The sequence below is a fragment of the Manis pentadactyla genome, chromosome 2 (assembly GCF_030020395.1).
Source record: "Manis pentadactyla isolate mManPen7 chromosome 2, mManPen7.hap1, whole genome shotgun sequence".
In the NCBI taxonomy this organism is placed as follows: Eukaryota; Metazoa; Chordata; class Mammalia; order Pholidota; family Manidae; genus Manis; species Manis pentadactyla.
Genome location: NC_080020.1, coordinates 199,629,694 through 199,654,301, shown reverse-complemented (window position 1 = coordinate 199,654,301; position 24,608 = coordinate 199,629,694). Strand labels below are relative to the sequence as shown.

At 36.2% G+C, this 24,608-nt stretch overlaps 1 protein-coding gene across 6 annotated transcripts in view; it reads left to right on the top strand.

The window, feature by feature from the left end:
• The window catches only part of CAMKMT (calmodulin-lysine N-methyltransferase), a 422,071-nt gene that overhangs the window by 382,456 nt on the left and 15,007 nt on the right, over positions 1-24,608 (top strand). For 5 of the 6 annotated variants that reach the window (XM_036925638.2, XM_036925634.2, XM_057497250.1 and 2 more), the window contains exons 8-9: positions 16,407-16,481; positions 23,190-23,253. In XM_036925638.2, coding sequence (XP_036781533.2) covers positions 16,407-16,481; positions 23,190-23,253 — 139 coding nt within the window. The remainder of the gene's footprint in view (positions 1-16,406; positions 16,482-23,189; positions 23,254-24,608) is intronic. The other variant, XM_036925640.2, reaches the window with a different exon arrangement.

Below are 24,608 nucleotides of genomic sequence, written 5' to 3'. Positions count from 1 at the left end.
TTTACAAGACGTAATGTTGTTTACTGGGTGTTGATAATCACTAATTAATAAACATATCTGGACTTCTAAAATGTTGCATTTTGGAGGAATAAAAATGTCAAGTGTTTAACTTATGGAGTGCAGTAGTATTTTCTATCATCTCTTCATAAAATAATTGTTACATAAAGAAGCAAAATGTCATTATTCAACACAGGACATATCCAAAATGCTTAATAGGTGGTCTTTTATTCTATCTATATGTTCTCAAACATGTTATTTCTACATATATGGTTCTGATATGTTCCTGGACATATAATCTATGTGAAAATAGTCATACAGGAACCTCTAAGATGAGGCTTTTTTCCCAACTTTATCTCATATTAATTATAGCCAGTTTCTTCCCTTTAAACCACTGTAAGCATTTTGTCCAAAGTCTACTACTAAAGCATTTTGCCAGAAAACAGGTGGATGAATCAGTCCTTGAAATGCCTTGATCTCATATTAAGGAGCTACTTGACCACTTAACCTTCAAGAAGCTAAGAGGAAACTGCCAACCAATGATGTAATAATCAGCATTCTCCTTCTATCCACTGCTTTCCCACCCATAATCAGTACAGAATGATGAAAGCATTAGCTCCATGCAAGAAGAAATAAAAGGAAACTGTTCACAAAAGAGCTAAGATATAGTTCAATATTCTTTTTTAGTGCCTCGATGCATATGCAGAATTTCTCCTCCAAATTGGAGGTGTGGAATAACAGTAGGGACAGATAACTAAGAGGTATTTACCACAGCTAAAAGCCCAAATGCAAGCCAAATATTTCTGCTATTAAAAAGCCCTTCAAAGCTTGACATGAAGTTTGTAACAGCTGAATGTCTCCTGTGACTTCATTGCAAAGCAGAAAGGAAAATCGTGATAAGAGAACTGTGAGCCTAGGAAATGGTGTTTTTAAAAAGGAATGAAAAACCACCCACGAATTTGAATAGCACCCCAAGTCCCATTCCCACTGTCCTGACAGTGTTCTCAGTAACTGCCAGGATTCTTCCCGTTACCAGCCTCTTCCTACCTCTTATATCAAACAGGGCAGATGCAGGTTATGTGGAGCCTGAAAACTTATTTTGAGGGACCTCTGGAGGAGGATGAATTTGATTACAGCTTCCCGTGGCAAATGTTGCAGAAGCATATAACCATGTAAACACATGACTAGGGCTCCTCTCGGGCCTTGGAAGGAGCCCATACAAGTGAGGGGCGCTGACACATAAGCTGCATTAGCTTCAAGTAAACCTACCCCTGCTCGTATAAGTACCACCACCTCTGCCTAGAGGAACGCTCTGCTTGTACAGACTTTCTTACTCCCTCTTTTCCATTTTAAGTCTAGTCTGGTTGTTGATAAAATATGAAAGACATGGTTGCAAAAGCCTGGAAGCTTTAGCCCTGTCCACGGAAAATCTGGGGTGCTCATATGTGAAGCATTACATCAATTACATCTCAAAGATCTTAATACAGTCATTTGATGGTCCATTCATTTGTCCATCTGTGCCGTCAACCACCCTTTTAACTAATATGTCCAAGGTATTCTGCTTTTGAGAACAAAAATACGGAGTTCTTAAAAGAGTAACTCTTGAACAAAGGAAATTGTGCTACTCAAGAGAGAGTAGTGAAAGAGCAAGGATATTTACAGCATCTCAATTGTTAGGTTTATCTGAAACTGTCTTCAAAACTGTGACTGTCTAATTCAGAGATTTTGACGTCTACATATTTCTAGGTGTTCCAGAATTAGTGAATGGCATCGTTCTCTGGTTAATATTAGTTAGTTACAATGTTTTTAAAAATCCATTAAATATACCCTGCCGTGATATTAAAGGTGAATTTCTACTTTAGAAAAGAGTTTATCTTTGTGTGAAAATTACTAGTGAATTTAGGTCTGTGACTTTTATTATTCTTTGAGCAACTATTAATTTTAGTAAACTATGGAACTTATTATAACTTATAAGACTTTTTATAACCCAAATTTTACCTTTATGTGGGCCCCCAGGATTGACTATTGGCTCCCTTGCCCTACTGCTTTTTTAAGATTTAAATCTTTTCTGAAGCTCATTTTCCTTTAGAGGTTAAGTTAGGAATGTGAAATATGATTTAAAAAATGTAAATCCGAACCAAGTGGGACCTGTTTGCTGATTTTTCCAGGCTTCCTAGTCGGCTCTCACGCATCTCACGCAGTCCAGCTCCCATGGCTCCCCAGCTCTCCTTTGCCCACCTCCCCTCCCCCTCCCAGCACTCTCCTCTTGACACATTTGGTCTTTCCCCGTCTCTGGTCTTTGCCAGTCTTGTTTTCCTACTCCTTCTCAGCCATCTAAATCCTTACTTTCAGGATGGCTTCATTATCACATTTCCTTCTGCCTTCTCATACTATTTCAGCCTGCCCTAATCTTTTCCTTCTTGTAACTTCTGTTGGCCTTAGAACAGTCCCGTAGTTAAACATGGCATATTTTCCTATAGTCAAAGCATGTTGTCTTTGTTTTCATGTTAATAGGCCCGCTTGTTTCTTGACAAATATTTTGATCACCTTTGTCTGCCAAGTCTGTTCTAAGTGCTAGAAATGAAGTGATGATGAAGCCTGAGAAAGCCCATGCCTTCTAGTTCAGATTTCAGCAAGGGAGACAGATGATTTTCTTGAAGGCAGGGCTTCTGCTTAATATGTTTTTGTATTCCCTGAAGCAATTAGTGTAGTTTATCCCTGTTATATGAAAGATTTTAAGATTTGTACTTGGAGCATATTTTGAAAGACCTGAATCCATAAAACTTATAGAACCCCACAATTTTTAGAAGAAAGTCAAGCTCTAGAAATTCAGACACCAGTTTATATATCAGATAGCTGACTTTCATTTCAGGAAAGGTGTCTTCTCAGGCATACATGTGCAGTGTCTGCAGACCAACTGACATCGTAAATAGGCATTTATCTGTTATTTGTCAGGTTGAAGAGGAAGGCTGGAAGAAGGTACCTGAGATAAGGAAGCTGAGGGCTCTCTCTAAGAAATTTTCTGATAAAATATACCTGTGAGTTTTGCTTGAATTACAGTAACAGAATCTTGAGAACTGCTGAGAATTCTAGAAATGCCACAGTTCTGTTTCCTTCTGTTGCTGTCTTGGATATGGGAAAATGAAATTACTATACATACTTTCTCTAACCAACATTTCTTTGTTTGCTTAACAAATTTATGGAAGGGCTATGTCCCTACTATGTAGTGTTTTGCACTGAAGAAACCAATTTCCACAGGAATGTTATCCAGTTTCAGGTATTTATGTAGAGTTCTCCTTTTTGTATGAAAATGAGCCAGATTTTAAAATTTGGGGACATGATATATTTTAGGGGTCCTCTTAAACTTCAACAAATTAAAAATTAAGTCCTTTTTGTCTAGAAAAACATTGTATTGACTCTTTAGACATGCAGTCCCTACTCTTTACCAGAGTCAAATTCTCACTACCAAAAACTGGTGCATGTCAGACTACTGCATTTTCTGTGAAAATGTCTTCCACTTTTAAGAGAAAAATCCCCCCTTGATAGAAATTTGTATCACAGAAGTTACATATCAAATAAAAATGTCTTCATTTTTAAAGGTGTTCTTTAATTTAAAATGGACAAGAGGCAACCTTATCACATCAGAATTCATTGCTATAATTTACTTTTTTACTTTAATAATGGATATAATTTGTTTTCAGTGTTTTGCTATTACAAACATGCTATGAAAGACATCTGTACATAAACAGTACATTTGCAAGTATATCTGCAGAACAAATTTTCAGAAGTAGACTTTGTCTATTAGTATGGGCCTATCAAACTGTAATTACTAAACCTTTGTAATGTATTTTCATATCTATTAGGACTAGTTCCTTGCCATTATTCTTTCTTCTTAGAATTTTCTAAAATTATGTTGGTATTTTTATTATATTGGCATTGTCATTGTGATTGAAAAAATATATATGTTAATTTACTAAGACTTGACATCTACATGAATGAGTCTTCCTATTCAAGAACAGGATGTTTTCTCATTTAAATTTTATTAGATGTTTCACTAGCATTTAAAATCTCTCTTCATTTCTCTTGTTAAGCTTATTTTGGGGAACTATTTTTTCTGTTTCTCTTATAAATGAGGTCTTTCCATTATATTTTCTAACTGGTTGTAATTTGTATACATGTGAAAAAGCTTAGGATCTTTATAGTAAATGTTTAGTGACCTCAATGAGCTCAGAGGATTTAGATGGCTGATAGTTTCTAATAGTTTGTCAGTTTATTCACAAGTTTTCTAAATAAACGATCACATCAGCTGCAAATGATGGCAATTTTAATTTGTCTCCAATTCTTATATGTCTTTTTTTCTTCTTATATAATTTTACTGGATAAAAATTTCCATAATAATATTGATAATAGGCATCTTTGAGTCTGATGTTAACGTTTCACCATTAAAAATGCATTAGCTTTTGAATTGAAATATATAAATACCTTTTCTCTTGTTAAGGAATTTTTTTATTGATGACTATTTTTAAGAGATTTTATCATAAATAAATATGAAACCTTACCAGATATCTTTTTAGCATGAATGGAGATGATCAAATTGTTTTTATTACTTCACCTATAACTATGACAATTCATATTAACAGGTTTCCTAATATTAAGACATCTTTGCATTTCTGGTCACTTGGCAATGGTGTCTTTTTTTTTGACATATGGTTGACGTAATATATAATAGTTTCAGGTATACAACACAGTGATTTGACATTTATGTATATTACAAAATTCTCACCACAATAACTGTAGTTACCATCTATCACTGCACCAAGTAATTTCAATATTATTGACTACTGTGTGGTGTCTTAATTCTTCTTTTAATGTGCTGCTGTATTCTAATATGTTATCTGGGATTTTAAAAAAATAATGACTTTATTGAGACAATTCACACACCGTACAATTCACCCACTCAAAGTATATGACCCAATAGCTTTCAGTATATTCATAGAGTTGTGTGACCATCACACTCAATTTTAAAACATTTCCATCCTCCTCAAAAGAAACCCCATGCCCATTAGCAGTCACTCCCCATTCCCTCCCACCCTTTCCCCTTCCCAGTGCTAGGCAACCACTAATCTACTTTCTGTTTCTATGGATTTGCTTATTCGGGACATTTCACATAAATGGAATCATCCAATATGTGGTCTTTCATGTCTGGTTTCTTTCACTTAACATAGTGTTTTGAGGTTCATCTGTGTTTTAGCATGTGTCAGGACGTCATTTGTTTTTATGGCTGAATAATATTCCATTGTATGGATGTAACACATTTCATTTATCCATTCATCAATTGCTGGACATTTGGGTTATTTCTGTTTGTTTGTTTGTTTGTTTTCTGGCTGTTGTGAATAATACCAGGATGAACATTTGTTTACAAGTTTTTGTGATTAGTGTCTTTTCTTTTGGGTGTATATGATCACTTGGTAACTTCACATTTAACCTTCTCAGAAATTGCCAGACTGTTTTCCAAGGTGGCTGGACCATTTTACATTCCCACTAGCAGTGTGTGATGTTACCTAGGCTTTTTCCACTATTACTAATAAATAAATTTGTGTATTTATTAGTAAAATTGGTCAACAGTTTTATCATACAATCTTTATTAGATTTTTAATATCACTGGTATACTGGATTCTTGAAAATTTTTCAAAGCTTTCCTGATCTTTTGAACCACTTAATATGGATAACCCTAAATTGCGACTATCATGTTAGCTCAGAACAATTTTTACTCCATTATTTTAGAAGTTATAATTTGAAGTTGGCAAGAAATAGCAAAATTCCTATATTAAAGTGCACTGTGCTTGAAATTTCATAAGTATGAAAAATCAAAAGAAAAATGAATAAAAAACCAAAAAGCAATAATTAATTTTGTGATTTCATATCAAATGACACATAGTTGTAATCTGACATGAAGTTAAAACGAATTCCAATTTTTTTACTGTCACTTTGTTTTGCTACCATGTAAGTTAATCAACTGTCATAATCATAGATATTTGAAAGGAAAATATAATTAGTAAAGCAATTAGTACCTTTCATTCCAAGATCTCAAAACCCTTTGTCAGTCCTACTTAACCAGTGTAAAATATACTGGTCACCAACATAGGGGGCTTAAATGTCAGGCAAATCTGTCTTCCTTTTGGGCTAAAATAAGTTTGCTTCAGATAAATTACAGATAAAAACATTCAGACCCAGAGGGCAGGATCAGCTTTAAAGTCAGTCCAGAAATATAAAAATGATAAGCTGGAGCCACAGTTCTCAAACGTTAGTATCGGAATCCTCTGTATAGCTTGTTATGGCACAGACTGCTGGGCTCCAAACCCTGAGAGACTGAGGGGGAAATTTTGCGTTTCTAAATAGATTCCCAGGTGACACTGAGGCTGCTGGTCTGTAGACCTCACCTGAGAGCCACTGAACTATAGCTCTCTCTGGCAGTTTTCTCATTGAATTCTGTACTGTTTTCGTTGCTTTAAAGTTGTCCAGATTTACATTCATTAAAGCCAGTTCAATCCACCTTATTCTCTTGTTTATTTTATATGTGTCATGTATTCAAAGACAGGACAGGACCCCACTTTCTGTCAACTCTCAATTGTCTATAGTTAATGTTGATTTTCTGAAGTAAAAATTCCATTGAGACATAATTCTACTTCCCTCTCACCTTTCCCCAAGCCTTACTCCTAGTCTTGAGATGTAAATTAGTTTAATTCCAGGATAAAATCAACAAAGTTGGTCAGGTAATCTGTTTCAAGGAATTTATATAAATGAAATCCTGTTTGGGTTAATCCTGGTTTGGTGGCTTCCTACCTTTAATGATCCAGCGGGGAGTGTTCTTAAGACTGAATCAGAGTCGCTGGAACTGAGGTTCTTGAATCTGACATTTTAACCATCTCCTTGGGTAATTCTAACTTTTTGAGCACAGACCACACTTTGATAAGGCCATTTTATCCTTAAATTTCTGTTCAGTTCAGCATATCAACTGAAAGCACAAAGGCGAATCTATGAATATACTGCTTTCTGTCCTTAGGAGAGTTATTATTTTTTTTTTTACCTTCCATGTGAGGGCTTTATTTCTGACTTTTGACTCTGAATTCCTATCGTGTCATCTTAAGGAAGATGTGAATGGCAGTGGGAAGGGGAAAGTTGTACAGATAAGAGAGCAGCTCTGATTAGTTTCTCGTCTACATCACAGCCTTTGGTAGTTGAGATTCAACAAAGAAGACCGAACCAGGTGGAAGAGACCTTGGGAATAATCGACCAGTAGTTCTCAACCTGTTTATAATTGTATGTCACATTTTTGTTTGATTGTTACAATAACTAAGGGTTATTATTAGTACTAGAGGAAGCAGAGGTTGTAAGCATCCTACGGTGCAAGGGACAGTCCACTACAGTTAGAAATTGTCCTGTCCCAAATGTCCCCCAGTTGAGAAACACCGATTCCAGACTAGTTGAGAAAAATGGACATCCAGAAATAATGCTCGGATCTCTTTTATAGCATTACCTTGTTTTCTGGACTTTCAGAAAACTCTTGCCTTCCCCACTGTTTGTAAGATAGCTTGTTTTTAAAATAATTATGAAGTTCTTTACATTTAGCAAACATGATCAAGAATTGTATCAGTACATTTTTGCACATACACAAGGGGCTGACTTAACAGCAGAGTTAAAAACTGTGACTCACTCCCTAGCCAGGGGTCTGCAAATGTAATGGTAAACAAATATTGACTTGCAAATATGAGAATAAATCCTCAGAGGGAGAGTTAATCTGTGATCATCACAATGAAATACAAATTAAGTTTAAACATGTTTGACATTAGGTTTTATTACAGACTTAAAACAGAGACTTTCTTTTTGAGAAATATTTCCAGGGTGACTTTTAAATCACAAGGTAGGAATCCTATCAGGAATCAACTTAGTTTTGCATTTCAGGTTGGAACTCCAAATTCAAAGCCAGAATGAAAATACATGAGTTAGTGCAAAGGTAATGGAAGGGAAACTAATATTTATTGAGCACCTATAATGCACTTTCATATACTCTGTCTCATTCAGTTCTTTATCTTCCACCATTAAGCATGATGTTAGCTGTAGGTTTTTCATAGATGGCCTTTTTCAGGTTGAGGAACTGCCCTTCTATTCTAAAGTTGCTCAGAGTTTTTATCTGGAACAGATATTAGACTTTGTCAACACATTTTTTGCACTTACTAAGATGATCATATGGTTTTTCTTTGCTAGTTCATTAATATGGCAAACTATTGATCAATTTTTGAATATTAAACCAACCTTCTTGCATTCCTAGGATAAACTTCACTTTAGATACAGATAAATGAGAAAATAGATAGATATAAAAATATATATGTAAAATCTGTAGTGACCTCAGCCCTCTCATTCATGACATTGGTGATTTATGTCTTCTCCCTTTTTCCCTCATCAGTCTGGCTAGCAGTTTATCAGTTTTATTGATCTCAAAGAATCAGTGTTTTGTTTCACTGATTTTTCTCTATTATTTTTCTGTTTTCTATTTCATTCATTCCTATCCTAATCTTTAATTCCTTTCTTCTGGTTATGTTGGGCTTAACTTTCTCTTCTTTTTTGTTGTTGTTTATGTAGCTGGAAGCTGAGTCTATTGATTTTTGAGACATTTCTTTTCTTGTATAGGCATTTTTGTACTGTTAATTTCCCTTTACTGTTTTAATGGCATCCCACAAATTTTGATGTTATATATTTTCATTTTCATTCAATACAAAATTATGTTCGATTTCTGTTCTTGATTTCTTCTTTGGACCTAAGATTATTTATAAATATATTATTAATTTTCCAAATATTTGGAAATTTTATAGACAATATTGAGTTCTAATGTATTATTGATTTTAATTTAATTCTAATGTTATTGATCTCTAATTTAATTCCATATACTTATGCAATGAATATGGAATCCTTTTAAACTTGTTTCAACTTAAAATATGACCCAGGATATGTATATTTTAGTAAATGCTTCATATCTGTTTAAAAAGAATGTGTATTCTGCTATTTTTGGTGGAGTGTTCTATAAATATCTATTAAGCCAAGTTAGCTAATAGCACTGTTAAAGTAATCTATAACCTTGTTTATTTTCTGCCTACTTACTCAATTAATTATTGAGAGAGGAGTATTGAAATCTCTGATGTAATTGTGGTTTTATCTATGTTTTCTTACAATCCTACCCATTTTGACTTCATGTATTAGATGTTCTGTTATTTAGTGCACAAACATTTAGAAGTGTTATGTCTGCTTCTTGAATTGACACTTTCATATTTAAAGTTGATCCTCTTTGTGCCCGGTAATATTTTTTGCTTTGAAATCTACTGTCTGATATTAATATAGCCAGTCTAGCTTTCTTTTGACTGGTGTTGCTTGGTATATCTTTTTCCATCTTTTTACTTGTAACCCATTTGTGGCCTTATATTTAAAATGCATTTTTTGTAAGCCACATACTCTTGGGTCCAGTATTTTTATCCAACCTGAAACTCTCTGCCCTTTAATTGGGGTACTTGGACCATCTTCATTTAGTACAAGAATTGATGTGGTTAGACTTAAATCTGTCATTTTGACTTTTATTTCTGTTCCATCTATTTTTTGTTCCTCTTTTTATCTTTTTCTGTCTCCCTTTGGATTAAATGAGTATATTTTACTATTCTGTTTTATCTCTTTTAATTGCCTTGTTAGCTATATAAGTATGTTATTAAATGATATGTAACTGTTTAGCTGTTTTAGGGTTGCTTTCGATTTTATAGTGTACATATTTGACTTATCATAGTCTATGCTTAATGATATAATACTTCATCTATATTATAAAAACATACAGTAATGTATTTCTATTACACCCCTCCCAGTCTGCATATTTTACTTATGCATATGTTATTAACTCCATTATACTTGTTATTTGTTTAACCAGTCAATGATATTTTAAAGAGAGTTAAAGAGACTCAAAATTCCAATTATAATATAAATTAGTCATGGGGATGTAAGTACAGCATAAGGAATATAGTCAATAATATGGTAATATCATTGTATGTTGACAGGTGGTAACTATACTTATTAGGATGAGCATTTAATAATGTAGATAACTGTTGAATGACTATATTGTACACCTGAAACCAATATAATATTGTATATTACTATACTTCACTAAAAACAAATTATAAATAAATAATTAAAACTAAGGTGAGTTAAATAATAGAAAAAGATCTTATATACTTGCCCATGTGGTTCTAATTTCTGGTTCTCATCATTCATTTCTGTAGATCCATATTTCCTTCTGGTATAATTTTTCTTCCACATGAAGGGCTTCCTTTCTATTTCTTGTAGTATAAATCTGCTGGTTATTAATTCTTCCAGTTTTTGCATGTCTGAAAACATCTATTTCACCTTTTTTTTTTTTTGAAATCTATTTTAACTGGCTATATAGTTCTAGGTTGACTTTTTTTTTTCATTTCAGTACTTTAAAGATGTCATTCCACTGTCTTGACTTGCATAGTCCTCACAAGAAATATCCTGTAACCCTTACTTTTATTTGCATGTAAATGTGTCTTCTCTGGGTACTTTTCAGATGTTCTCTTTATCACTGCTTTTGGGCAATTTGATTAGATTATTGTGTTCTTTGTAGCTTTCTTCATATTTCTTGTGCTTGGAGTTTGTTGAAGTTTCCTAATCTGTGGATTAATAGTTTTCTTTAAATTTGGAGACATTTCAGCCATTATTTCTTCAAATATTTTTTTCTGCTTTCCCTCTCTTCTGTCCTTTGGATACTCCAATTATACATATACAAGACCATTTAAATTTTTCCCACAGCACACGCACACTCACTAATGCTCTTTTTATTTATTTCTGTTCTTTTCTTCTATCTGTATTTCATTTTGGATGATTTCTATTGCTTGTCTTCAAGTTCACTAGTCTTTTCTTCTGCAATGTCTAATCTGCTGTTGAGCCCATGTATTATTTCCTCTCAGACATTGTAGTTTTTATCTTTAAAAGTTTGATTTCGGACTTTAAAAATGTCTTTACTACTCTGTTAAATTCTTTAAATATAGCAAATTTTACTATAATAACTATTTTAATGCCCTTATCTCCTAATTCTAACATCTGTGTCAGGCTTCATTATTTGATTTGTCTCCCCATCATGGGTTGTAGTCTTTGAATTCTTTGTATGTCTTGAAATCTTTGGTTGTATGCCAGATATTTTGAATCATACCTTGTTGGGATGTTTTGTATTTCTGTAAATGTTTCTGAGTTTTGTTCTGGGACACAATTATTTTGAAATAATTTGATCCTTATGGGTCTTACTTTTAAGATTTCTTAGAAAGAATTGAGGCAACATTTAGTCTAGAGCTAATTATTCTCCACTACTGAGACAAGACCATCTGAGGACTCTACCTAGTACCCTGTGATTATGAGGTTTTTTAGCCTGGCTGGTGGGAACAGGTTTTCTTGTTTCTGTGTGAGCTCTGGCTAGGCCCTTTACAATTCTCTCAGATGGTTCTTTTCCCAACTTTAAGTAATTTCCTCAGTCACATGCACTGATCAGTACTCTGCAGAATATTCCAGGGGGTTATCCATAGGTCTTTGGAGTTCTGTCTCTGTGCAATGCCCTCCTATCTGATACTCTCTGCTGGGAACTGTAACTGCCTTGTTTCCTCAGACTCTCAGCTCCATCCCCTTAGCTCAGGAGTCTACCCGGTTCTACCTCAGTTCTCTCACCCTGTGCTATGGCCTGGAAACTCTCTCAAGGCAATAACATGGTAGGACTTACTTTGCTTTTCCCCCCCACCTCTCAAAGATCACTGTCCTTTGTTGCTGATTTTCAGTGTCTTAAAAATTATTGTTTTATATATTTTGTGAATTTTTTTGGTTGTTTCAGGCAGTAGGGTAAATGAGGTCTTACTACTCTATCTTTGCCCAAAGCAGAAATCTCAGAAAGCATTTAAAGTGGCCTCCATATGTAGCTCATCTATATATTCTATTCAGAGAACAACTTAATATGGAAACTTCTATTTCTTGAGTGCCTTCTGTGTCCCAGGCACTGTGCTAAGTACATTCATACACAATTGATTCATGTAATGTATGTATTGAACACCAATTATGTGTCAGGGACTATTCTTGGAAATGAAAATACATGATAGTACAAAACAGATTTTGAAAAATCTCTCTCTATGATCCTTATTTTCTACTGGAGAAAGAGAAGATAAACAAAATTAATAATTTCATTTTATAGCACATTGAAGGGTAATAACTGCTATAGAAAAATAAAGAGCAGGTAAATAGAGAAGGCTCATAATTTGATACACATTTTTAAAAGATGACTCTGGCTGCTCTCTTAGGCAGAGATTGTAGGGTGATGGGTGGAAATAGGGAGTCCAATTAGGAGACAATACAGTTAATCCAGATGAGAGATGATGGTAATTTAAACCAAGGTGGGAGCAGTGGAGAAGACAGAAATTGGATTTTGACATATTTCAAAAGTACAACTAACTGCATTTCTTGGCATATTCAATGTGGGTATAAAAGAAAAAGAGTCAATATTCAAGATTTTTGGCCTGAGCAACTGGAAAGGAGGAATTGATAAGATGAGAGAGAGACTGTGGATAAAAGGAAAGATGATGAAGAATTCAATATTTGATACATTAAGTTTGAGATGTGTGTTAGATATCCAAGTAGAAATATTAAAATAGGAAGTTATATATATGAATCTGGAGTTCATGGAAGAGGTCCAGGATGATAGGTCAAGTAAGATGAAGACTAAAAACTGACCTGAATTTAGCCATGTGGAGATATTTAGTGAATTTGACAAGAACATTTTTTGTTGTAACAGTGGGGATAAAAGCCTGATTGGAGTTGATTTAAGAGAGAAGAGTAGGAAAGGAATTTAAGCAACTCTTTCATGGAGTTTTGCTGCAGAGAAGGAGTAGGGAAACGGAGCAATAACCAGAGAAGAATGTAGAGTTGAGAGATGGTATTTTAAGAGAGGGGGGGAAAAAAACATATGTTTGAATAGTGACAGAGTAATCTAGCAGAGAGGAAATCTAGAATACATAAAAAGGGATGGATCTAGTATAAAAGAGGAGGTACTGGCTTTAGGTAGGAGTATGGCCAATTCATCTATGATAACAGGCAGGAAGACAATGTAGTCACAGAAGCTGTTAGGTGGGAGTTTGTGGAAGTTCTCATGGGATTGCTGCACTTTTGACAGTAAACTAGGAAACAAGGTCATCAGCTGAAAATGAGGATGAGGGAAAAACTGTTAGAATTTTGAAAAAAGAGAAGATGTTGCAAAATAATGACCTAGGAGACTGGGAGAATAAATAGACAAGGGAAATATAAATATAACTGCCAGGCATCATTAAGAGCCCGTGAGGTTCATGGTCTTAAATTTAAAGCAAAGCCAGTCAGGATACTTGTGTGCTTCATCAACCACATTCAGGTGAACAGGTGCAGTCTCATAACAGGCAGAGACAGGACTTAACAAATAAAAGGGAGTAAGAAAGGCACAAGTGAAAAGAGGGTGTGTGCCAGGGAGTAATTAAAATGATTGGCTGTGGGATCCAGGCTGGGCAAGGAGGGAAGAGAGACAGTGACATGGAAATAGCATCAGCATGTTGTAGACCAGTGGGATTGAAGAATGGTTGGAATCAGAGTATCTTCTAGAAGTGGGTGAAAAGGGCTGGTCAGAGAGTAGGTCAGGGTTACAGTTGTTCATAAAGAGAAGGTCTAGAGCAGTGCTTCTCGATGAATAGGCCAGGGACTGTGCCAGTCTGTGAACAGTATCTTACTGATCTGCAATGAGGTGAGTTCAGAAAGTGAAAGCAAAGGTTTAGAAACGCTACTGTGATATCCAAGCATAGGATCAGTGGACTTGTATTTGGAATGTTCTGGCTTTTAAAATCTCATTTGTCTATTAATTTTATATTGTATTTTACAAAAGTATCAGTCTGAAACAGGATGGATATAAACAACAAAAAAATCTGGTTCTTCCCTCTAGCTAAAGCACTGCTGTAGTGTGCACAGCTGTCCTATGAATTATCTGAGAAGGGTGGAGGGCAAGATCATTGGAAGAGAAGAATTAGAAGGACCAGCTCCTTGAGCATTGAAGTCACCAGCATCTCTAGCCTTCCAGGATAGAAGCCTGCCTAATAGCACTCCTCCAGGGGGCACCATACTCATTGTATGCTATTCGAACAGCACAACTGCCAAGTACAGTGTAAATGATACTCTTGGAGCGTATTCAAGAAGGTGGTCATTATTATAGCCATTTTGCAAATGAGAATACAAACTCAAGGGGTTAAATTATTGCCCAAGTTTAAAGAGCCAGTAAGGGGAGGAAACAATATTTGAACCTAGGTGTGTTTGTTACACCAAAGCTGGAATCTGTCCACACACCACTTCGTCTTTATCACATGCTTACAGTTATGGAGACAGTATAGCCATAAGCCTTAGGAGAACTGGCAGAAAATGGCTTTTGGGAATGTGCTGTGGTCCATGTGGCCAAGGTGAGCACTTGTTTCTTTTAGAATCATGGCGTTACATCTGCTGTGGTAATCCAGAGCCAGTTGCTGCCTAGACCTCTGTCTCTCTGGTTTGTCTTTGTTGAATCAAAAGGCTAAAGCACCTCAGGAATCCAATATCCACCAGAGGATTTCCTGCACATTCTATTCTTGTGCGTCAGTAATTACACAAGTATTAGAAGCATCTTCTCAATAATGGTTCATGCAATGGTAAAATTGAGTAATTTTAATACTATTCTCTTTTTCCCAAAATTTGTGTGATAGATACATTACTTTTATGATCTGAAAGAAAGCCTAGATAGATCTGTATTTTAAGCTATCTTGTTCATATAGGAATTATCTAAGATCTTAGGTCTCTGATGAGGGCTGAGCAGGCCTGCTTTCCCACTGAGCTGAGTCCCAGCTGCACCGGGAGGCCTCAGTGTTTCCATAAAAGTTGGTATTGGTTGTTTTTCACTCTCTCCAGGTACATGGAGTTTCTGAGGAACCATTCCAGAAACGAAGTAAGCATTAATCTCGTAGGGGTTTCCTCCTGGTTTCCTGCATTTCTTGGCTCTCCTATGAGCCTTAGCAAGTTCAAAATTAACTTAGAGAAATCACTTATAAAGCTCATCCATGTATCAAAGGACCTGTGAACACAGACGTCACCCACTTCTTCTGTGAAGTCCTCCCTTTCTGAAGGAGTTCTAAATCTGTATGCTTACATGACTCATAGGACACAGTATCGGAATCATGGACTTACATCTCTGCATGGCGTGCAAGGCTGCCTCTCTGAAGGCACATAGTAGGTGCTCATTGGGAACAAGTCATGTGGGTGAATGAGCAACTGATGCTCAGCCTGTATGGATATTTTTGCACTAATGTGTTTAATCTTTACTGCCTTAAAAAATTCACTACCACTGATGGGGATTAATGTATATGAAAAGAACTTCTGGACTTAGCAAAATAAGACTTATTTTTGTATTCAAACATATGACTTTTCACCCACGGAAGATGTAGAAGAAATAAAGACCCCGCCAAGATAAGCAAATATAACTCTACAGGGTGGGATATGCTCGTTCATTCCAGTTTTAAAAATCAAAATAGAAAAGAGGAGCATGGTTTTACTTTTAAAAACAGCACTGCAAATCTGTTTTGAAGTGGTGGATAGAGAAATCATTAAAATACTTCAATATGGTAAAATGGTAATCATCATAGTTATTGCAAATAACTTAGAATCCCTGGTTGACTTCATAGGCATAACTAGAATTTTAAAATATATGTTATTAATATGAGATTTAAAACGTGATCCTCTTTTGGAGACTGCATGTCAGAAGAGGTGAATTTTAAATAAAGTATGCCTGAAAACTAAGAACTACCAAATGGAAGATGCTTTTTCTTTTCTTCCGTGTTGCCAACTTGCTCATTTCATCCATAAGAAATGCAGCTGGCATGCCAGGCAAGATAGGTATATACACTAAGTTTCAAGTAATTTCTTAAGTAAATTTATATTCCAGTCAGCTTGGGGTATAGTTTGATCTCAATAGGTACCTCACTGATGTTAAGAGTCTAGACTCATTCTAATGACTATAGTAAAGATAAGATATTTTTCCCTAGTTTGTCTACAGAAACCTATTAAAAACTAGCAAGAGCTCAACTATTATATTTAAATAGAGAATTCTGCCTCTTCTAGATTTGAAGATAAAGAGCAGACATCTGTTTTTTTTATTATGCCTTCTGAAATAATTTGTATATACCTTTTAAATAATTTCAAGTGCCACAAAAAATAATGTTAATAGCTCAAAATCAAAAGTTAAAAAAAAAAACCCTAAGTATAATTTTAAAAATCTTTTTCTCCTCAAGCGTTTTACGATGGGATAATGAGACAGATGTCTCTCAACTGGAAGGACATTTTGACATTGTTATGTGTGCTGACTGGTAAGTACATAAAAATCATAAAACTCCTGGTAGAAAAAAAAATAGCTTTGCCAGAGTAATTGGGCTGTGCTGCTTTGCTGACGGCTAAGCAAAGTCAACAAATGAAGCACAAAGCCACCTTAACCTCAACAAATTAATATTCATCTCCATGTGACAGTTATAAGGTAGTCTTCTATCACGCAGTAACTTCTACCACATTATTTCCCAAAGATTGATTTTGAGAAGCATTTCCATTTTCTGGAATTGCCTCTGTTTCATGCTTGACGTATCAGTAAATGGACGACTTAGGCAAATTGCAAATAATTATGGCTCGGAGAGGAATAGTCTGGAGAAAAAGGAGTTTATCAACACAAACAGCTCAATTAGCTTACTTCTTAGGAGAGATCTGACTATTGATATAAGGGAATATGTATGTGTGCACACACATATAAACTCCAGCAAAAAACACATCTGTGGAATATCTTTAGGGAAATATCTTTTCTGAAATGTATGTTTGCTCTCTAATATTTTCAGTGTATCCAATTATGATGTTTAATTACACATAAAACAAGAATTATAAAATGATGTTGTATTGTTATGCAAATAATAATATTAAAATCTCTGTCAGATGCCTGCTTTTAAAAAATAATTTACATTAGATGTTTTGTCTTCTCTTTTAGCCCAATCGACTTAGTGTTAATGAAAGTCTGATCCTAAGTTACAGGATAAATATGTATCAAACCTTAATAATTATTTCAACTAATCTTATGTATTTTCCTCATGTATGTTGAATAATAATTATTTCTGCATATGGGGAACATTGGCAGTTCACAAGTATTTTCCCTGTTAGGAGCAAGATCTCATTTGTAATTTTACCATGTCTTTTATGACACTTTGGATTTGAAAACACAAAAAGTTCAGATTCTAGAGTTCTATTATATGGACAAACCTAATAATAGGAGAAGAAAATCTGGAGAAGACTTTGCCTAAAAGAGAGCTGAGTGAAATTTTCAGGAAGTCTTTATTATTATTATTATTTTAATGAGATTTTTTCAGTGGGTAACTTTTCTACTTAAATCAGTGGAATTAGCTTTCTTTTTTCTTCTGAAAAATACTACTCAATGATAGATATTAAATAATAGATAAATAATTAATGCTTTTTGAAGCATTATAATAATGTAATTATTAAATAATAATATTATTAAATAAATATTTTGTTCTATTTTTAGCTGGGATTTTCTAGTTTTCCATGGCCCTTTAGTTCCTTTCAGAAAACCTTGTTCCAAAAAAGGGAGAAACAGATTTCTGACTAATCATTGATAGTGTGTCTGTTACATCCCTCATCTAATCAAAAACAAGGAGTAAAACCTCACCATATGATTTGAGCAAGTAATTTTGTAAATGCCTTTCCTCACCAAATATGAGAAAGGATCTTCCAGGTTTCATTGCACAGATGAAGATAATGCTGGCAGGATTAGATCAGATTAAGCATGAAAGTCAGATCAGAGAGCAGCAGAATGAGGGAAGAGAGCAGCATCTTCTGGGAGGTTCAGACGAGGGTCACACTCTGATGGGCTCTGATTATGTGGGGGAAGTCAGGTCTAGCCAAGAGTTAGAGTTAAATTTGTCCTTCACACAAATATCAAAACAGCCTGCCTTTGTCATACCTGTGTCATGGACACTCACACCATGTCATCCTATTTGTACTGGAGAGACAAGCAGAGGAAGTAAGATTTAAGCTCTTTTCTGATTCATGTTCTCAGTGAGGTTAAAAATAGCCACACAATGCATTTGAAAATAGTCTTCTTTTTTTCCTGGCCAACAACAGAGACATGTACAAGTGATGTACATAATGCATATTTAGTTAAGACTTTCATTACAAATACACAACATAATACAACATAACTATGTACACACACACGCTGTACATACACCTAGTGAGAGAATTCATGGATTCAAATGAACTAAATACACCAAGTTTCATTTTATAAACGGCTTTTCTATGTGTGAGTTAAGTTTTTTTCCCCTGGTGTCGTAAGTGCCAGAATGTCAGCCTGTTTATAATTTTCCATTTGTAAATGTGAAACATTAAGCTCCTCTCACTGCGATGCTTATGTTTCCAAAAGAAACGCTTTGGTAAATGGTCTCTCTTGAAATTTGCAGAGATGGGTAAGCTGCTTAGAAACTTAGGAAGTCTAGTGATATTTATAATATGGATGTTGTGCAGATCGCAGCAGAGCACAGGGTCCCATGAGTTATGCCCTACTGGTCTGGTCCTTCTTTGTCAAAGTGATCGCATGAATGCTGCTTCTCGGGGCAGGCAGGCAGACCATGCTGCTGCTTTTTTTTTTTTTTTTAGAATGTCACAGAGGAGAAAAAGAAATCTCTCTTTAGACACTACCTCCAAGATGAAATGTGAAACAGTGCCAGAAATAGGTGCCACACATGAGGAGATCACGCTGTCTCACACCATCCTTTAGTCATTGTCAGTCAAGGAGATCTGGATTAGGCCACAGGAATATGAAGCAAGTGTCAGAGTTCAAATATTAGGTACATGGATTAAGTTCTTTTTGAAGCATTTCCAGCAAAGGTAGCATTGTCTGATTCCCTGAATAGCCAACCAGTGGTACTGCTTGATCTCATTTACATGAAAACAAGCTGTCTTCACAGACCTATTCCAAACCCACATTATGGTTCAAGTGAAATGCACATCATGATGTGCATATGTTTATGTTCTTAAATCATTCATATATTCATATATTTACATTCAAACATTCATAAACCTGTGGGCACTGGGGGAAATAACTTATTTCCCAGAAGAGACAGTCTCTTAGTTCACATCTAAATTTAGTAGCTCAACTAGGTTATAAAATGAAGAGGCAAACTGTGAAAGCTAGTCATTATTTCACCATTCAGCATTTTTGACAATGAAATAGAGTTCCATGGTTCAACAGTTCCTAAATAACTTGTAAAATGTCAACTTTGAAATAAACAGAAGGCAAAAAATCAAGGAACAGCCACACCTGCAAAAGGATGCTGTTGACAAACGTCGAAATATTAGAATACTTATCCACAGGTGTAGAAAAAAGCCTCTGCCTATTAAGTTCCTTGGCTGACTTGTGTAATGTTGAATTTAACCTAAGAGTTCCTTTCCACTGGAATGCCGTCTAGCCTGGTCCTTGCTGAGTTTAAAATAGTGAGTGGTTGTTAATTTTAAGCCAGCCTTTGCAGACTCCTGTTCGATCATGATAATCTAGGAGTCTGGAAGCAAGATGATTTTTATCCAATGAATACTTCATTCAGTGTTTGATGGCTTTCCAGTTTATTGTAGCTCTGCAGAAATAAAAATGATTCTGTGCATTTGGTTTCTCTGAAGGCTTGGGCAGCAAGTCGGAAATGCCACCCATAGCCTGGCGCATAGAGCAGGTAAGCAGGACAGTCAGCACCACATCCAGGCACCCCAGCCAGAGAATGGAAAGAAATGGGGAAAGTCCATCCCCTCACTTGCTCTCTCAGCATTTTTACACTATGTAGGGTAGATTGTTTCTATTTTCTATCATTTTTACTGCACTCTACCTGATGGAAAAAGTTTGGTTTTTAAAGAAAAAAAAAATTTTTTTTCTCAGCACAGGCTCTAGAATGTCTTTGTTTTCTTCCAGATGCATGATCATGGATAGTTCTAAATCACAAGCCACAGGCCTTTACAGTTGACAAGATCTTTAGCCCAAACGTGGTCAACCCTTTCCCCTCACCTCTCAGGAAACTCAGTCCCAAAGAAGATGCACCAATGCCAGAGACCTTGCGGCCTCAGGGAGCGCCGAGCACGAGGAGAGCGCAGCCTCAGATCCGCTCCTGTGGCAGTCAGCGATGACTGCTCGTAGAGGCCATTCTGCTGCCAAAAAGTACACCTAAAACAGTGAATTTAACTTCACATTTCACCTTGCAAATTATATATATTCCTCTCTGTGGATACTGACAGAAAATTGCCTCCTTGTTCTCTGCACTAATTCAGTTCCCAAAAAAGGAGTTGTGGATGCTTGGTGTTCTGCATAAAACTGATTGTAAGGGAGGCTATGAACATGGTCCAGCACCTTTTCTTTGTCATAAAATCTGTGATTCAGATCAGTGGAACAAAGCAAGTGCTGGTTCCACAGGTGGATCATGCAGCGGGATGGATGCATGTGTTGTAATGGCCAAACTATGCTCACTGTCAGGGTATTTTGTTCAGTTACAGGATGGGAGAGTTGAAATGGTATCTCCATTCCAATCACTGACCCACTCAGCCTTTTTTAAATAGATCCACTTAAGCTACTGCTGTTCTCTGAGCCCATTAGGACTTATTTAAGGGGTGAATTTTCAGGAGATTATGTATCACTCCCACTAAAGCACACTGAAATCACTCATATGCCACCCCACAAAGCGTTATAAATTCTGCGTCAGAGCTAAGTAGAAAGGTGAGCTTGCTTGGAATAAAGACCTATTAGAGAACTACAAGAATTACTTTTGGGAAATTTGATTTGGAGTGATGGAAACATTACCTTTCAAATGACTACTTGGAATGTGTGCTATGTGTTAAGCTGCATTTTCCAGTGAGTTGTGATGTTATTACCTTTGTCACCATGACCAACATTAAATAGAAATAGTACTTTATAAGATTATGTTTGAAGCTCAGCTTTTAAGGTGCCATTTATTTATTTCTAATAATCTTACCAGCTTTTAGGATGCACGGGTATAAACTGAATAGTCCTTTGCTTAATGCTATGTATCCTACCCAGTCAGGTCTCCTATAGGCCTGAGTAACTGACAGAGATATTCTCCTATAATGATAGTCTCCTTAAAAAACAAAACCAGAATACTTAATTATTAAAATAAATTATTATTACCTCACAAAAGAATAACATATATAGTCCTGAAGAGAATACTTTTTAAAACACATAGAATTTGATTCCTTTCTTACCAACCCTTAATGATTATTAATCACTGATTAATATGACTTAAAGGCAAATTTTTCTATCGATTGAATTAGACACATTCTGAGCTCTAAGTTTATGTATATTTTTATGGAACAATAAGATCTTCCCATGGGTAATAGTTTATCCTGATTGATGGAGGGAGCAGGATAAGGTTCCTCACTCATCTTAAGATTTCTATTGCTCAAAGCATCCTTTTATAGAGCAACCTTTTATTGAACATGTCATGGTGAAACCTAAGCAGTGACTTCATGGAAACTTCTCATAAACTGTTCTCACCACTTCTCTTTTCAAATGAAAGAACTGGAAGAGAACCTAGTCTGGTTTGACATCCTACCTAAATGTTGATTCTTCCTTAACAGTACCAGTATAAGAGTGTGTACACCTGTTTTAGGGTCATTGAAACTAACACCCTACGTAAGTTCCTTGATTTTAAGGACTGTGTTGATGTGTGAGTCAGGCAGTGAGCAAATACTTGCTGAGAACCTTCTGTGTGTATATACTGTGCTAGAACAGCAATGCATAAATGAATACAGACTGGATGTCTTTGAGGATGGGGACTTTGTCTTATTCACAACTTATCTCCAAAGCCAAAAAACAACCCCAGGTTGTGTAGGTGATCAACAAATATTTGCCAACTAATATATATTATGAATTTGACATCCACCACAGCCACATAGGTGAGCCTTTATTGACAAGGAAACTGAGGCCTGTGTAAAGTGACTTACCCAAGGTCACGTAACAGAAAGGTCAGAGCCAGAGCTCTATTAAGCCTTGAACTGTGCTTTGCCTGCAGTGCAGCTCCACACAGCAGGGCTCCTATTGACCACTAACACTCATCTTTAAACTCAGAGAAGGATGCGGCAGGGCCCTAGAATCGGTGGTGCTCACTCATGCTATGTGAGGAGCAAGGAGGCCAAATCAGAGGGCCGCCCCAAACTGGAGCATGACAATGGAAGTAGAGGCCCCACTTAGACCCTCGTGGGGAGGCTGATACACACGGCTGTCCAGTGTTCTAGCCTGCAAGTCTCAGACCAGGAAAACTCTGCCCCAATTTCCCAAAATAAGGCCTGGTGAAGAGAGGGTCTAACTGACCCAGCCAAAGGGGTGACAGAAGAACAACAGAAATTCTCAAAAGGCCAGAGGAGAAAAAAGAAAAACGACAGCAAACTGAAAGAAAAGCAACATGGAGGTTGAGGGAGAAATATCCAGAGCTGCCCTGGTCCATGTGACGTATTCCTAAACCTGGTCTTTGTGTTTGGAGCTGTTTACTTCTGGGTCACAGTGGAGTCTAGCTTCAGTGCTATTCCGGGTCACTGCGAACTGTCGCCACCTGAGATCTGCGCCATGGTGTGGGAGGGCTGGCACTGTGTTTAGGGAGGGTGGCCTCACCGCACCCTTGGCGGGCGGGCCGCCGGGGCTGCAGAGACCCAGCTGTAATGGTGGGACGTGCTGGCGGTGCTTCCTCTCAACCAAACGATTCCCTCCAACAGCAGCTTTGAGACTGTCCTTCTGACATTAGCACATGGCCCAGTCCTGTGGGAATCCCGGCCCGCTGCAAGCTGATGACTTGGCTTTGACTGGGTAACACTGACCACATTAACTGTTTTAATTCCAGTGAGACTCTTGAATGGAAGGAAACAATTTCTCTTTTTTTGGTGTTGAGTAAACGTGTAATTAGCCTTGTACTTATCTCCATTAGTATCATTAGACTTGAAAACCCAGTTTAATCTGGATTCTGCTCTCTTCTCAATGTCAGCCTGTTTCTGGACCAGTACAGAGCCAGCCTTGTTGAGGCAATAAAGAGATTACTCCAGCCCAGGGTAAGTATGTCTGTTTTCTCCTGAACACTAGCTTCTGAATAATTAGTGTGTGCACAAAGATGGAGAGAGTAATGGAATGGCAGGATTAATGTCACGTAATGCCTTAATACTTATTATGTCCAACTTCAATTGGGTCTTCTGATCTATCAAATGCTTTCCTAATCATAACTAGGAAACTTGTTACCCTTGGCCTTCTGATAAGGAACACAGTGGGTAGTAAAATAAATGAAACTGCTTCAAAGATAATGTGAGATTATTTTTATCAAAAAAATTTCTTGAGTCTTTTCCTTTGATAACAATATCTTCATATGAAAGGAGAAGTATGATATTGAAAGTTTTCTGTTGACTTTTGTCATTTTAAATCCCTTCAATGGTAACCTCTGTCATTGGGTATTTATATATTGTAAAAGAATTTTTTTTTCTTTTTATTTCTGTTTATGTTAAAGAAAAAGGACTTCAGATGAATCTGTATATTAAAAGTTCTTTGCTTTAAAAGGAAGCCATTATTTACATATTATGAACATTAGGTCACAATGAAGCCAAGCATGGCATAAAATATTGTGCACATTTTTACATTTATATATCCATTTATGCCTGTGAGTAAATTACAGAGTTTGTATCCACTCTTATTTTGTTGGGCTGTTAGACTAAGCTAGGAGGTCCTGCAGCCTAAACGGAGAGTTAATATACATCTATTTAAAGTAAGAAAACGAGTTTAAAGCTCATGCATTTAAAAAAAAATCTTGTAAGTATGTAAGAATCTTGCTGTGCCATAGGAATTTAAAACAGGTTAACAATGCTAATGCAGTCTAAGATAGAAACTCACATTTATCTGAGAAAGGACTGCTGTGTGTGTGTATATGTCAAGTGTTTTCTAAAGTTTCGTTTCTAAAGTATTTTTAAAAGAAGGTTTGCTCTAGTCTTCTGACCTTGGTGAGACTCGCAGACTAACACCTTTCAATCTTTCTTTTAAATCTTTTTCACATTGAAGGTTCCCAGAACAATCTGATAATTATCCTTTACCTTACACTGTTGCTTTTTGTTGTCTCTATATAGCTCAGAAACTTTAAATAGGCCTCTCAGAGGAGTAACCACAGCTTTGTAAGTGATAATCAATTAAATTAAATTGGCCTTCTCAGTTCTCCCTGTGAGGTGGGTAGTAGGTCTTGAGGCAAGGAAGGGACATGCTCCAAGCTCTTGCTGGCTACTGCCATGGTTGAGTGAGCAGCCCAAGTTGAGGGTAGCAGAAATTTGGGGCCTCTTCATCCCCTCTTAGCCTTGGGTGATTCTTAGGAGCATTTGCAAGATCAGGATTTTCAGAGAGGGCACTGAGACTCTTGGATGTAAAGGCCTCA